The sequence below is a fragment of the Patiria miniata genome, unplaced genomic scaffold (assembly GCF_015706575.1).
Source record: "Patiria miniata isolate m_02_andy unplaced genomic scaffold, ASM1570657v1 HiC_scaffold_23, whole genome shotgun sequence".
NCBI lineage: Eukaryota > Metazoa > Echinodermata > Asteroidea > Valvatida > Asterinidae > Patiria > Patiria miniata.
The window spans coordinates 5,164,869-5,180,720 of NW_024037062.1; the positions used below are offsets into that span (position 1 = coordinate 5,164,869).

Sequence of the window (15,852 nt, forward strand, 5' to 3'; positions counted from 1 at the left end):
ACAGGAAAAAATGGAACCCATATGAAATATTTAATGTTGACAACTCTAATTCATACTGAACTTTGACCTGTGAACTGACTCGCCATTAACAAATAACCGTGTTTGTTATCATTCAATTTTCAGTGATCACTTGTGAGGCCCTGTCACTTCCCGATGCCGTACAGGTCACTCCATCCATATGTACTGCTGGTAGACCGTTAGCTGGTACCCTGTGCTTTTTCTTTTGCCCACATGGACTCAGTCTGGTTGGGAGCGTGTCTCAGGTGTCCTGTGGAGGGGAAGGACTCTGGGACGTGGAGGCTGGAAACTTGCCCACAGATTGCGAAGGTTTGGGAGACTATCATATTCTAGATAAGAATGTGACATTTACACGTTGAAATGTTTAAATGAAAAAAAATTCCAAATCCGTTTACAAATTTTCCAAAACATTTAAACGAAACCCAAATTGTAAAAAAGGACCTAAATTCACCATTGAATGCAGTCTTCCTTTGAGATAAACATACATAGCACAAATGATTTACAGTGTTTTCAAACCTATTTAATTTACTAAACTGAGCACTTCAAAGCTTGATTACATTTGGGGCACACATACCTAGTTAAGTTGTTACTTTTTCAATGACTGCCAATGTTGATTTACAGGTATCATGTCAATCACACCGGTCAGCTGACTATCACAGCCTTTGTGAATGGCTAAACGTTTAAACGGTTCTTAAAATATTTGCCAAATGTTTATAAGTCACATCCCTAATTCTAGAGAAAGAAATCAGGATTGTGAACCCAATGCATGTGGAGTTAACAGTCATTTAATTGTGTATTGTACTCGATCCAAATATCCATAAGGGTTTATGTACAATAATTAAGAACTATTGCTGATGTGGTACTGAATTATGCAGGTGGTTCACATACATGTACTTTTGGGGTTTGGCTGATGGAATAATGGAATACACACGATGTTGGTCGTACAGCGACTTTATTCGAACAACTAGACTACCGTAATTACAAGAGAGAATTCGGAGACATGTGTCTCGTTTGATGGTTGAAAGAAGAGTGAGCGAAGAAAGTAATAAAGGAGAGTGAGTGAAGAATCTAATAAGTAAGGTGGGGCTGACTATCCAATTTAAAAGCAATAAAAACTAGAGACCAAAGGAATGTACTAATGGACTTTGTGGCTAGGTGATAAAATGTGGTAAGAGGGACAAAGTAATAAAAGTGGGGCTTGGCTCAGTAATAGTAATCAATCAATTAGGGAGATTGATACCATAGGGTCATAACTTTTACCCACCACTGGACTGTTGCTGGGGGCAATGTACGAGGGGTTAAAAGTTCACAAATTAAGCTATAATTATATGGAAGAAAACGCTACATACTCTTTGCTCTTTCAAACAATGAGGTTGCAAAAGTGTACTTGCGCCTTAAATTTAAGAACATGTGCAACAGACATATACAATTGTGGTGCCACCTCAGTAATTAATGTCTTCTATGAGTATATGGTCTCCAGTGAGCCTATACTAAACTACCATTTATATGTAAGACAATAAGCTGATATTTACTTGTGTCTGGACTTGATAAAGCTGCTCAGAGGAAGTATAGCTTGGCAACTTGTGAGCAAAGAGTAGCCAGCAACATGTTCCAGGCAGTATACATGACCAGCCCTCTTGGCTTGTAACCCTAATTTTTTTGCGGAGACAAATAATTTCTTACAAATTACCTTTTTTTCAAAAACAGATCGCATTCCCCCTGTGCTCACTTTCTGCCCTGGACCCATCTACGCCACCCGAGGAGGTGAGGCTGGAGTCTCGGTGACCTTTGACATCCCAACAGCCCGGGATAATGACCTGTCTGGTACCCTGACTCTGGAGACCTCACCCTCCGGCATCACCTCACCACACTCATTCAGTGAGTCCACTGAGGTGTCTTACACATTCACAGATGAGGATGGTAACTCCGTCACGTGTACCTTCAGAGTTTACGTCTTAGGTGAGTGCTTGGAACCAGTAGAGTATGACAATGGTGGATTTCAAGATACGTCCTCCCCCGCAAAAAAAATGCTCACAACAGCAACTTAATTTCGGGGAATGTTGAGGAAACTGTAGTGATCAGAAGCTTACATATTTAGCATACACTGTTTTTTTTTACACAGCACAAACATTTGCACGACATAGATACCTTAAGTTTTAGGTAGAAGGTGAGATTAGTATTCAGGAGGTCCCAGGTTCACATTTGGCTCCCGTCATTCTTTATTCTCATTTTGACCATGTTAGACTAAAGGCTTGTTGATGCTTGATGTGAGCAAAAGTCAGTTTGTGATGTCATGGCAAGTATTCCCAGTGTTGATTCTCAAAAGCAACACATTTTAACTTGGGCCAAATTTACTTCGCATTTGTAGTGTGGGATGTGGAACCGGCTTTCAGGTTACATATTTCTTATCTCTACTTATACATAATATAGATGATCTTGAGCCTGAAGTCATCTACTGCCCAGACGACTATGCCATCACAGCCCGGGACATACTCACCGAGGTGACCTGGGATGAGCCCATTTTCCGTGACCCCTTAGGTCATGACCTTGTGGTTAGCAACAATGTGGCAGAGGGGCATACAGCCATCTTACCGTGGGGGCGACACACAGTGGTGTACACGGCTATCAATACAGACAATGGACAGAAAGCTGCGTGCCAGTTTGCTATTGATATAACACGTGAGTAACAATTGTGAATGATGGTTTGAGTTATGTGCTTTGGGCACATTTGAGTGACTGGCATTGATCAGTAAGACTTGTTGATTTTGCGTAACACTGAGTAAAACCAAGTAACAGATATTAAGCAATTCATTTGGGACTAACTGTTACAGATATTAAAGATGCGTTCCCTGTGCTATTTCCAAATTTCACCTCGAAAGTTTTTTCACTTGCTACTTTCCTAGCAATGTAAAAGTTTGTCCCTTTTGTATGAGACATTGAACGAAAAAAATGCACCGACATTTATAGTTATTGAATTATTTCTTCACAATATTTGAATTATTGGCTGCCAGACAATATTTTGGCTCTCGCAGGGCGGGTTCTTTTGTGCACAAAATTAAAGCCCTTTTTCAGAGGATGGCAGACGCCCAAAGTCGGAATAAGGTTGGGGGGGGGGGGGAGCAAAGCAAATTTTTTCCCAAATATCCTTAACTTTTTCATTATATTCTCAATTTATCATTTTTCCGAACGTGAGCAGGGGAGCATTTGCCCTACCCCCCCCTCCCATCATAGTAACAGCAATATGGCTTGGCACCTCTTTTTCCCTTTTTTTTTTTTGTCATTTTCCAGGCCCCCCCCCTTGCCCCCCCCCCCTCGCGACACCCATGAGTGAAGTTGTAAGTGTAAAAGAGTAAAACTTTGAAAATTAAAAGCAGTGTATTTCAATACTGAGTGTAACACTTTAATGATTAAAAAGATTTTTTTTTTTCCGATTTTTTTTTTTTTCTTTAAATTGTTCTATCCCAAATCCCATAGACTTTGTACACGTTTTGTTCCTCGCGGCATTTTGGACCTAAAACAATCTCATATTTTAATGAAACTTGTCCCATGTAAAGACCCCATACATGTAGTGCCATTGTGTACCGAAGTGATGTCACGATGACGTTATCATGGGTCACGTGACGTCATCTTCAATATGCAAACTTTAACACCCTATATCTAGAGAACTGTAAGTCCGAATGAGTTGAAACTCGGTGTATAGGTAGACCGGAATGTGTTATAGACGAAAATTAAAATGACGTCATCGTGTGATTTTACATCAATTTTTGAAGTTTTGGACCTTTAAGCCATATCTAATGAACGCAATATGCTAAATTCAAAATTCTTTTTATATTATGTTTGTTAGGTAACAGGCATACTCTCAAAATTGTGAAAATAATGTGACGTCATTATGACGTCATGAAAATGCTATTTTTTAAAACTCATATAAGGGAATGTCCAATCATCATGAAACTTAGTGGGTGGGTAGATAATAGTACTAGTACAAAAAATGTGAAATGATGTCATGATGACGTCATCGGTAGATTTTCTAAGATTTTTTAAATATTTACAATTTTATTCTGCTTACAAAACACTTTTATTCATCGTATTGGCTTCAAACATACTAAATTCAAAATTCTTTTGTATTAGGTTTTTTATGTAATAGGTATCTGCACAATCTTTTTTTGAAAAATATGTGACACGATGACATCATGAAAAATGTGATTTTTCAAAACACATATAAGGGTAAGTCCGTTTGACTTGAAACTTGGTGGGTAGTTGGATAGTGTTAATAGTATGCAGAATCTGAAAGTAATTTATGAGGATGTCATCATCAAAGTTTTTTTTATTAATTTATAATTTTTTAACATTTTCTTCTATAATGTTTTAATGCATTTTCAAATATATATTTCTTGAATATAAATATTAAAAAAAAGAAAATGCGGGAAAGCACATGTCCTGTTCATCGAACAGGCAAAGACCTCTGGTTCTTTTTATTCCACCCCAAATCCTATTGACTTTGTACACGTTTTTTAACTGGGGCACTTTGTAACTCGTATTCAAATGAAACTTTACCTCATAGGCCCCATAGTGAGTTTATCATGGGTCACGTGACGTCATCTTAATTGTGCAAACTTAAAACACAAGAAAATGTCCGATCATCATGAAACTTGGTGGGTAAGTAGATACTAGCACAAGTACTCAAAATCAGAAATGACGTCACAAAGACTTTTGTTCATCTGTTTGGCTTCAAACTTGGTATAGACTAAATCACAATAAAATAATGAGCACTGCCAAGTGACATCATGATTACTTCATCATGGGTCACGTGACATCATCTTAAACTTACAGACTTGAAGACCCTATATCTGAAGAACTCTTAGTCCGATTGGGTTGAAACTCGGTATGTAGGTAGATCGGGATGTGTTAAAGGTAAAAATTGAGGTGATGTCATCATGTAGTCATCGTGTGATTTTATAGCGTTTTTTAAGTTTTGAAGATTATCACCATACCTCATGGACCCAACATGCTAAATTCAAAATTTGTTTGGTATTAGGTTTATTTAGTGATAGGTATCTGCACTTTCTTTTTGAAAAATGTGTGACGAAAACGTGATTTTTAAAAACACTTATAAGGGTAAGTCCGATTGTCTTGAAACTTGGTGGATAGGTAGATACTGTTAAAAGTATGCACAATCTTAAGTGACATCATGATGACGTCATCACCTTTTAAAAAAAATTAATTTATCAACTTTTTAACATTTTTTTCTATACAATAATTTGACAAAGTATTTTTTTGAAAGTATTTTTTTACACGTATTATTTTTAAAATGCGGAAAAGCCTGTGTCCTGTTCATCGAACAGGCATAGCTCTAGTTGTTGTTTAATTTGTTCATAAATGGACAATTTGGAATTCTTGATAAACTAGCAGAACCTTACATGTGGGCCAGTAATACCCCACAATTTTCTCATCAGTTGGGAGTTGTCATGCGCTTATTTTCTGTAATGTTGCCCCTGTTCCCAATGGTCACAGCCAACAGCTGTCCGCCTTTGCCCAGACCCATGAATGGTGCCCTGTCCTGTGTGCCATCTGGTCTCATCTGCAGTGCCTTCTGCAATCAGGACTACCAGTTTGCCCGATCGCGTGGCCGGACTGTCCCAGACCAGTATGCCTGCGGAGTGATGTCAGGAAAATGGATACCCCATGGCCGGGTTCCAGATTGCTCTAGTGAGTAATCATTTCAAACAAATATTTTATTAAAATGATTATTTCTGCAGATTTTTTATGGATTTCTACATATTGTATTAAATCTCAAACCTGCTCTTCTAACCATTCACAAGATCCTAGTCAGGCAAAATAAGGCTGTGGTTGACATGTAATTGATTTGTTACCGTATGATTATAACTTTGCTCATTGTCAAAATCACCAGGACGAAGGGGTGATGCTAACCTTCCCATGAGCCTCATGTACTTTTCTGGAGATTGCAGCGACCAGTCCACACAAGACAGCATTGCATCGGCATTTATCACTATGATTGAAAATTCCCTTTTCATGGACGCCTGCACACTCACTAACAAATGCAACATTGAGAATGTGCAAGTGCATTGCGGGGCAGGAGGTCAACGTCTTGGGCAAGGCCCCGGGATGCACCGGCGTCGCCGGAGGGGCACTATCACAGATGACCAGCGTAGGAGCGAAGATGCAGTGTGGGGCAAGCTGTTTGCAAGATTAGATGCCACGCATATCCAGAGGCAAAAGCGAGACACTGATATCAACTTTGGTGTTTTGATCAGCTTTGACCTGAGCAATGAGATTGACTATGAGACAGGGATGGAGAGCCAGGATGCTGTCATCGCTGCAGAATCTGAGCTGAAGGACCGAGCTGATGGTCTGATGGCAGCGATAGGAAATGGGAGCTTGCTGGCTCTGAATATGACGGGCATGAACTTAGAAGTAGACACAGACACGATGTCATACGGTGACTCAGTGGTGATCTGTAAGCCAGGCTATATTCTCAGTAATGATTCGCTCTACTGCAGTAAGTATCATTGAGTTGTCATTAAGTCATTTTTGTAGTTGTCTGTGTTATTCTATATATTCAACTCGAATTCTTGAATTTGTGTTTTTTGGGAAATAAATTTTCATTTGTGGATATTTCAAAACCAGATCAATGGTGACAAGATTTCATAAATACATTAAACTTCTAATTGAAATTTGAGTTTTTTCTAAAATGGTTTTCAGTTTTATGAAATGACATATTGATTTTTCCTTGAAGTTGTGAGATGTATTGTGACATTCAGACACATAAGTAAATGAAATGCTAGGAGTCACTTAGTGTAACTGATTTGTTGTTCACAATGTTTGTAATAAATACTTTTCTTCTGATATTCAAAAATATAAAATTGACACCACATTGTCATGCCATGTTTGGTTAATATTTCAAGTAAATTTAAAGAAAAGTCATGGTAATATTCTTTAATTGAACACCAAGTGTCACACTTACTTTTGCACAATATTGTTAATATTATGAAATGGTCGCCCATCCTTATATTTGACTTGTATTTTTTTCCTAAGCTGCGTGTAGTTCTGGGACGTGGTACAACAAGCTCACAGGGGAGTGTGATTACTGTTCCAGAGGGAGTTATCAGAACCAGCAGGCTGCACAGTCATGCATAGAATGTCCCCCTGGAACAACAACAGCTACTGAAGGGGCCAAAAACAGCTCCTCGTGTGTAGGCAAGTGCAATGTTGGTGGAAAACTCTGTTGAAAGTTCACCAAAAATGAAGCGATGTAAATTTCCAAAACAACTGGGAGTTAATTTTAGACTGAGTTTTATAAAAATGAGAGTACTTTGCAAATAAAGAGAACTGCAAATAATTGTGAAAATTGAAAATACTTTAATAAGATACATGCAGTTGTTCAAATTGACTTAAATCAACACATGGTTCTAGGCCGAAAATCTGAGTACTGTGGGGGAAAAAAAACAAGAAGAAAATCACAAAGTGAGAATGAAACAATTTTCCGGTCCTGATTTTGTACTTGATGTTTTTTTCCCAAGTTCTGGTGCTTTAGCTCATGGTTTTTGCGAGTGTGACGGAAGTTGGGGGCAGCATTGGGGCAAGTCCGCTGTTTGAGGGTATTCTTGGGGCCATTGGAATCCTTCCAAGATCTGGCCATTCATTTTATGACTTGAATTGATTATAATGGGACATCATGCCTTGATTCTCAATTAGAGGAGTGCCCAGTCGGTACCTTTTCTACCAATGGTGTCATTCCTTGCTTCAAATGCCTGATTGGTCATTTCCAATCCCTGCCTGGCCAGACGTCGTGCCAACCATGCCCAACTGGTACTACAACCCTCGACTATGAAGCTCAGACAGTGGACCAGTGCCTTGGTAAGTGGACAGATTTCATCAGGTCATACCTTGCTGTGTAACTATGCATAGCCACCTAAATCCTGCACATCATTTATAGAATGAAACTACAAAACATTTGGGTAGTATTTGGCAAGTGAGGGGCAGGGTATCAATCCAGTTACTGTTTCGTTTGCCAAGCCAACAGTGAGTAAAAGTATACATTGGCACTGACATTGACTTACAGGAGTAGCCTTCGATGGGCTGACAACCCTACCGGGGGGGGGGGGGAGAAATGTTGTCAGTAATTGTGGTATTCTGAGGAAACTGAAGATAAACAGCAGCCTGATAAGCCATAATTGATCCACACGCTTGACTTACTACTATAAACTCGGGCAGTATACGCAGCTTCCCTAGTTTGAGTCATTCTCAATGTTTGACCAGTGTACCTCATCCCCTCTATTTAACATTGCAGTAAATGAAGGGATGGGAACCAACCTACTGTGGTCCCGCAGAACATGACCTTTCTCTGCATGCATGCATGCATAAGTTCTTATATGTAATTCCTTCTGTCTGCTCAGAAATCTGCCCAGCAGGCAGTTACTCCGACACAGGACTTGCCCCGTGCCATCCATGTGAACGTCGTTACTACCAGCCTAATAACCAGAAGCGTCACTGTGTACTATGCCCTGGAAGGACTACCACATCGGGCAACGGGTCCACCAGTCTAGAACAGTGTATTGGTAAGCACCCTGACTAAACAGTCAAGGCACCACACTGGTCAGTTCAAAAGCATTTTTTAAACTGACCAGCATTAGAATAATCTCTCTTTTTATTTTTTTAATATTCAATAAAATAAAAAATTGAATGAGTAAATGAGCTTAGAAACTTTTCAGTTCAAAATGTGCTTGATGGTCCAAGGGTTCAGTTTATGTTCTGACTTCTAACTTCTTTCATCGCTCAAAACACCTATATTTGTGATCAGTTAGTTTTTTATTTAGAGCAACTTTGTCTATAGAACAGATTAAATTTTTATGCTGGGATCACTAAGCAGATATCTTCTAACAGAGCTACGCCTGAAACTAAAAAACCCCAAAATATTCTAATCCTTCTCAAACTTGACAAGTAATGTACCAAAACGATAACCAATACTTAACCTTTAAAAAAGGGAGTCTTAAAAAAACAACAGTCTTTCCAAATTCATATCATGATAGGTAATAATTGAACCCTTTCTGAAGTGTATACTAATAGCAGTTGGGTTCCGGGTCTTGCTTCCTCTTAGCGTTTCTTGTCTTGAATGGTTTAGTATGAGTCAATGAAAGACAGGACAAAGGGGCAGCTTTTCAAATGGTTCTTCCCTCATCTCTGGTCAGCATTGGAACTGATTTACAATAATTCTTTAACCGTAGTTAAACGTTTAAGTTTAACAGCTTAAGCACATTAAATGGATTGAAGCAAAAAGAAGCTAGTAACTTGACGATAAATACAATAGAAGAAAATGGGAAATGGCAGCATTTGATGATTTCCCATGTACGCTTGTGTGACAACTGCCATCTTAGAAATATCGTGAAATTCAATATTAAACATATCAAACTCGATATGTCAGACTAAATCTTTGAAACAATAGGATACACCATCCCATAATCTAGATCCTATCTTAGTATTAATGTTACAACACACAAAGTTAGATGGTTGAAGTGATACAACTGTAATTATTATAACCAAGAAGTTGGATTAAAAACTTGATCAAATCATGAATCTCTAAATAGTAATATATATAAAGTGATAAACTACTATTAATTCCAATAATAGGAGGTGTGATAAGTGAATCATGACAGAACAAACCAGAGTTATGTCCCCCATAGGTATTGAGATTAGCTGTAGAGGTCATGCATATTAAGAACAGGTGACATGGGAACTAAGAAAGAAGTATAAAGGTACCGGTATATGGACTCAGTGCGCCTGCAAGCATTTTCACCACTTTTGGGAGCCCCATGGACGAGACACACGGGTGTGCGTACTGGGTGACGCATATATAGCTCCAAGTATGCATGACTTTATTGTGAATGTGCACAAAACCACAGCGTATTCGCATGAGCATCAGCCATCGTTGGTAATGCCTTCAAATGCCTCTTCTGATGTCTCCCCCCGCAACTCTCCCTTTCTTGCCTTTGAGAGGGTACTCGTGCACGGAGTGCATAGTATAAATCTATAAAATAGGGAGGGGAAAGTTCATTCATAGCTGTGACACATGCATAGCTTGGGATATCCCGGAACCTGAGGATTCGACAACTAATCTAGGATAGGGTTAATCTGTAGACAATGATCAATATGTCATTATAGATATGGATGAGTGTGCCAGCTCACCGTGTGACCACCAGGCTACTTGTGTGGATCTGATTGATGGTTACCGATGTGACTGTCCACCAGGCTATGAAGGAGTCCACTGTACTGATGACATTGATGACTGTACAGACCATCGATGTGTCAATGAGGCAACATGTGTGGACAGGCTGATGGGTTACTTCTGCCAGTGCAGTCCAGGATTCATAGGTCAGACAGTAGTCCAGACATCACTCCCATATATATGGCAGCTTGTTATAACAGGACTCTTTTTAGTTGCGTTTCATTTTTTTTTTCTTTCAATATGAAAGTTGAACCATACTGAACACTTTGTGAAATCTGTGATGTTCATTGCAGTGAAAATGGCAGGCAATGTATTTGATGATCACATGCTGTAGTTTATGCTCTTCAGCAAAAGTATTCTTGACATTCAGAATTTACATTTCGTGCAAAATTGTTTTTGACATCAACTTCTCATGTCTAGTGAAATCATTAAAAAGATTCTTTTGAAGAAATTTAAAAATGAACGTATCACACATGGACGGTTTGAAAATCTACCTAATTTGCTATGCCAAATGCAACCCTGAAAATTTCTCTGCATTGTGTTCTCAGGCAATTTTTGTGAGATGAACATTGATGAGTGTGCATCCACACCTTGCTTAAATGACGGCATGTGCCTGGATGAAGTCAACGGATATCACTGCCAATGTATGCCAAACTACCACGGGCTACATTGTGAACTAGAAATAAACAGGTGAGAATCACTGATGACATCTGTCAATTTACCAAGGGAACCAATCTGAATGGGTTTGCAACCCGTTCAGATTGGTTCCCTTGGTAAATTCTGTCAGAATCAACCATGTCTATAATATACACAGAGTCAAGTTTGAACTGGTGACAAGCAGGTGAGAAATACTGACGACATATGTGACCGTAAACTTTAGATATGAATGTGAGAATCAGCAATAACGTCAATCAATTTACTGTGAGGTCAACTTGTAAATGGGATGTAGAGAGGTCGTAATCACTATGATGGTGTAGGTTGTTTTCTGAAACCTTCACACTGAGACATTTCATGGGAGGGATTTCAAAAGGGATCTTGTCAGTCTTTTGATTATCGGTTTAATATGTGTGAGGTGTAATAAAACATATACAACGCGGATAAAGGGAAATAGTGCGAAGTTCCTGGTTCCTTGGTGTTGGCTGATTTTGACAACCTGCCAACAGGAGTTGGACAGAGAGTCAAAGCAGCCAATACTTCCTGGTTCCTTGGTGTTGGCTGATTTTGACAACCTGCCAACAGGAGTTGGACAGAGAGTCAAAGCAGCCAATACTTGTTTGTATAATATTAACATGTGTTGTTATCGGAATGTTGGATCATACTGACTGGTACAATGAGTTTAGCCTCTGGTTCTACCAACTATTTTCCTTTTAGAGTTAGTCCCTTCACTTGGTGTACCTTGAAATCTATCCCATATTGCATTTGCCACCAGATAAAGCTTCACATTACATTGATATGTGTATTGATCCATTCAATACACTTTGATTTTGTCCACAGCTGTTCTCCTAGTCCTTGCCAACATGGAGTATGTCAACTCCGTGATGGTGGGTACCAGTGCCAGTGTGCTGCAGGATACAGTGGCATTAACTGTACCCTTGACATCAATGAGTGTTTCAGTGGTCCATGTTGCAATGGAGCAACGTGCCAAGATATGGCCAATGGTTACAACTGTGTCTGTGCAGTGGGTTATGAAGGCACTCACTGTGAGAATGGTGTGGACTGGTGTGCTGAGTCGCCGTGTCATGATGGCTCAACCTGTGTGAACCTTGGTTCGACATTTAGCTGTGTCTGCCCTGCACACCGATCAGGCGAGTTGTGTGACCAGACCCCTTGCCAGAATGACGCTGTCTTTCAGGTGAATGCAGACGACACATATAGATGTTATTGTGAACCCGGCTTTATTGGCCACAACTGCCAGATTGACATCGATGAGTGTGCGTCACAACCTTGTTCCAACGGAGGTACTTGTGTCGACAGGCTCAATACTTACCTGTGTGATTGCCCTCCTGGATTTGAAGGTCAGTTTCAGTGTTGTACTCGAGTACTACTCAAGTACTTTTTTTGGAGTACTCGTACTCGTACTCGTACTCGAATGTCAAAGTACTCGTACTTGAAATGACGGTACTCATACTCGGGCAGCAAAGTACTCGTACTCGACATGTCGAAATTGTACTCGATCATTAAAGTACTCGTACTCGAATAGCAGTACTCGGGGGAAAAAATGTTATAGCTTCGCTTACCATGGCCTTATTTGATCGATTCTTTCAGTTGGAAATTGTTGATTGGCGTGTTGAGATTTCCTGATTTTCCTCTGTGCAAGTCCGGACAAACACATTTAACAGCTAGCCGTGAGTGGGTCTGTATATCGGTCTGACTGGGCCTGGGCCAATTACGCACAATAACCATTTGCCGTGTGGCCGTATTCGGAAATGCAAGTACTCGTACTCGTACTCGTACTTGGAAGTACTCGTACTTGTACTCGTACTCGTACTGGTACTCGGAAGTACAAGTACTCGTACTCGGAGATCCGTTCTTGTACTCGGAGGTACAAATACTTGTACTCGTACTCGGCAACCTTAAAGTACTCGGTACTCGGAAAAATGTACTCGGCTACAACACTGGTCAGTTTCCGTAATCCCATGCTCTAGGTGTAATGTTTGACCAGTCAGCCTGATATGCATACCCTCAAGATGGGGAGCAATTAGAGGATAGAAAACCTAATCAGTAGAGAATCCAAAGAATTTGGAGACTGTTCTTTGCTTATCAGAGGATTATCTTGGCATATTGCTTGGAATTTGTGGCTGCTTACGCCTGGAAATAGTGTCTGTGCAGTAAACATGGGTTGTTCTCAGGCGCGGTTCTACGGGGGGGCTAGGGGGGACTTTAGCCCCCCCCCCAATTTTTTTGTCTAGCCCCCCCAAAATAAAGTCCGTAAAAAAAAAAATTGCATTAGCAAAAAGAAGGATTGTGATGTACATGCGAACGGTCTCCCCCTAAAGAAATAGTCGTGACAAGGGTGCATTTGTAATTAATATAGTGTGAATGATTTTAGGATTTTATTGGCGCTCCCCATTGAAAATATGGCATGAGGCCCCCCCCCCCCTCCCCCCACCTATTGATTTTCGGAGGCCTAAGTGTCTGGAGAAAATAACCGGTCTACATTTCACCCACCCTGCTAGCCCCCCCAAAAATATTGGTTCTAGAACCGCGCCTGGTTGTTCTCTTACAGAGAATATTTTAAGGGTTTAGGAGGGTCTTCTAAGAGCAAGGCTTAAATCTTGTCCCCTGCAGTAAGATGACAGACCATAAACATGCAAACTTAAAAATTGCGGCAAGTAGGCTTTAAAATCAAAGAAAAAAAATCACCGAATCAAGATGTCAACACAAACACCAAACCAGTTTATTCTTTCTTTGAATGCCAAATATAAACGCATAAGTCATTTCTAATAAAATACAATGTTTAGCTCCTTATACAATCATTGCACCTAAAACATTCTAAAGTGTGTTGTTTCAAACTCAGTCGAAGTTACTTCACAAATGCTGTGATGAGTACAAACTCACCATCTGAATCTGAAGGCTACCTGTTTCCTGTTACTTAAATATCAAGTCATGAATGTGAGAGGGCTTAGTTTTTTCAAACCAATGACCCCAACAGGCTGGCAGTCTTAAGAAAGAGAAAGAGAAAGGTCCTGCTAGACGCTAGGCCCTCTATGATACAATTTGTCTATTTCAAAACATTCCAGACAGTAAGAAGTTTGCAACAGCTTTATTATTATTATTATTATTTTTAAGGAGAGGCATGCACAGTTGACGTCAACGAGTGTTTGTCTAATCCCTGCGGAGCTGCTAACACCTGTGAAGATGACATCAATGGCTACGCCTGCCTGTGTGGACCAGGATTGACTGGTACCCATTGTGAGGATCACCTTGACTACTGTGACCCCTCTGCATGCCAGCATGGGGCCACATGCAGTAATACAGGCACAGGGTACCGGTGCACATGTGCTGCTGGTTTTACAGGTATGGGTGTGTGGACATTCATGGTTGAAGAACTTCATGTGAACATGTTTGATGTTGCAGCTAGGGGCTGGTATCACTGCAAGAACACCATGATATTTTCACCAACCACTGAAGTGATTGCCCAACCAAGTGTCAGACTCAAGTGCAATATTTGTGTACTTACACATATGACGCATGCAGCTGGGACAGGCAGTGTGACATTTGAGAGGCACACAAGCTGTTGTGCAAGATGGTCAGGCTTTTGATGTCCAGCCACTGCTAAAATGAACACTTGATTTTTGGTCGACTGAACTGTTGCCATTTTCTCAGAGACTTTAAGCGGAAGATGCAGCACAGGCAAGACCATAGCCATTGGTTTGGCAGGGGGATGGGAGTTGAGAGCTAGGGGGATATGTACCTCCACATTAACTGGTGGGGTGCGCCATATCATTAATCTCCTACATTTTTGTGCTTATCACAAAAAACCTTGATAATGACTTCCTCCTTTCAATATGATGACTAGAAAGTAACAGTAGTTGCTAAAAACACAAAACTATGCCTACGTAGTTGCACTGAATCCCAAAGCTTCAATTTAGGACATTATTTATACCCAGTGACTCGGGCAGTCAGGCAGTCAGTCAGTCAGGCAGTCAGTCAGTCATATGGGTCATTAATTCAGTCCTTCAGAAGGCAGTAAGTTGGCCCTTTGGGTCCAGCAACAAAATACTGATAAACAAAAAAAATGGAAAGAACACACAAACAGTTGTTCAGTAATGTCAAAAGTGCAGATATGTACATTATGAATACATGCACAAAAGTGTCAATTATGAACAGTGCCTAGAGTCCAATGGTATCCAGCTAATGACTGTGCAACAATGTAATGTGGAGGCCATGATATATGCTCATGGTTTGTGATATTATAGTTAACAAATTTCTGCTCAAGTAACCCTGAAGGCAGTGGATCATTAGTTGCTAGTAGAAAGGCACCATCCTGTGCTAAGAACGATATGAAAGAATGCATGCATCTGCAAGTGTCTTGTCAATTGAAAGGCAAGACTAGAGGTCTGCCGTGTAGGCAGCGTGGACATTTTTGATGGTTAACTGCAAAGAGCCCCACTCAGTAAAAGGGTCATTAACTGGCTTCACTTTTAATTTTGACATGTTTGTTTTTCCCTGTCAATTCTTCATCAAATGTAGGTCCAGACTGTGAGACCAACATTGATGATTGTATTTCTAGGCCGTGCCAACATGGTGGCTTCTGCGTGGACCTTGATAACAGCTTCATGTGTTTCTGCTTAGCTGGATTCATGGGACCACTGTGTGAAATGAACATTGATGATTGTACACCAAGGTAATGGACTAGTTCCCTCCTCACTTCTGATAAAGACAAAATAAATGACATGTACTCAGACTGTTGAACACCTGTGCCACTGTATGTTTAGTGCCTATGTGAAGAAGACACTATGGGTTTGTTTATGGCTTGTGTGATTACGAATATAATAAGCCATGCCTCTTTGCACCATGCCCTCATTCACAGTTTAATAAGTACAACAAGATTTTAGGGGAAGTGGTGCAGAAAAATAGGGACTCATGGAAAA

The 15,852-nt window shown here is 40.2% G+C and overlaps 1 protein-coding gene across 1 annotated transcript in view; it reads left to right on the forward strand.

Moving 5' to 3' along the window:
• LOC119731477 (sushi, von Willebrand factor type A, EGF and pentraxin domain-containing protein 1-like) overlaps nucleotides 1-15,852 on the forward strand; it is a 47,997-nt gene that overhangs the window by 17,492 nt on the left and 14,653 nt on the right. Inside the window, exons 17-29 of the mRNA XM_038204659.1 lie at nucleotides 124-327; nucleotides 1,726-1,977; nucleotides 2,449-2,697; nucleotides 5,530-5,724; nucleotides 5,927-6,535; nucleotides 7,072-7,233; nucleotides 7,732-7,893; nucleotides 8,433-8,594; nucleotides 10,195-10,404; nucleotides 10,807-10,948; nucleotides 11,753-12,273; nucleotides 14,048-14,275; nucleotides 15,452-15,605. Of these exons, the coding sequence (XP_038060587.1) occupies nucleotides 124-327; nucleotides 1,726-1,977; nucleotides 2,449-2,697; nucleotides 5,530-5,724; nucleotides 5,927-6,535; nucleotides 7,072-7,233; nucleotides 7,732-7,893; nucleotides 8,433-8,594; nucleotides 10,195-10,404; nucleotides 10,807-10,948; nucleotides 11,753-12,273; nucleotides 14,048-14,275; nucleotides 15,452-15,605 (3,250 nt within the window). The remainder of the gene's footprint in view (nucleotides 1-123; nucleotides 328-1,725; nucleotides 1,978-2,448; nucleotides 2,698-5,529; nucleotides 5,725-5,926; nucleotides 6,536-7,071; nucleotides 7,234-7,731; nucleotides 7,894-8,432; nucleotides 8,595-10,194; nucleotides 10,405-10,806; nucleotides 10,949-11,752; nucleotides 12,274-14,047; nucleotides 14,276-15,451; nucleotides 15,606-15,852) is intronic.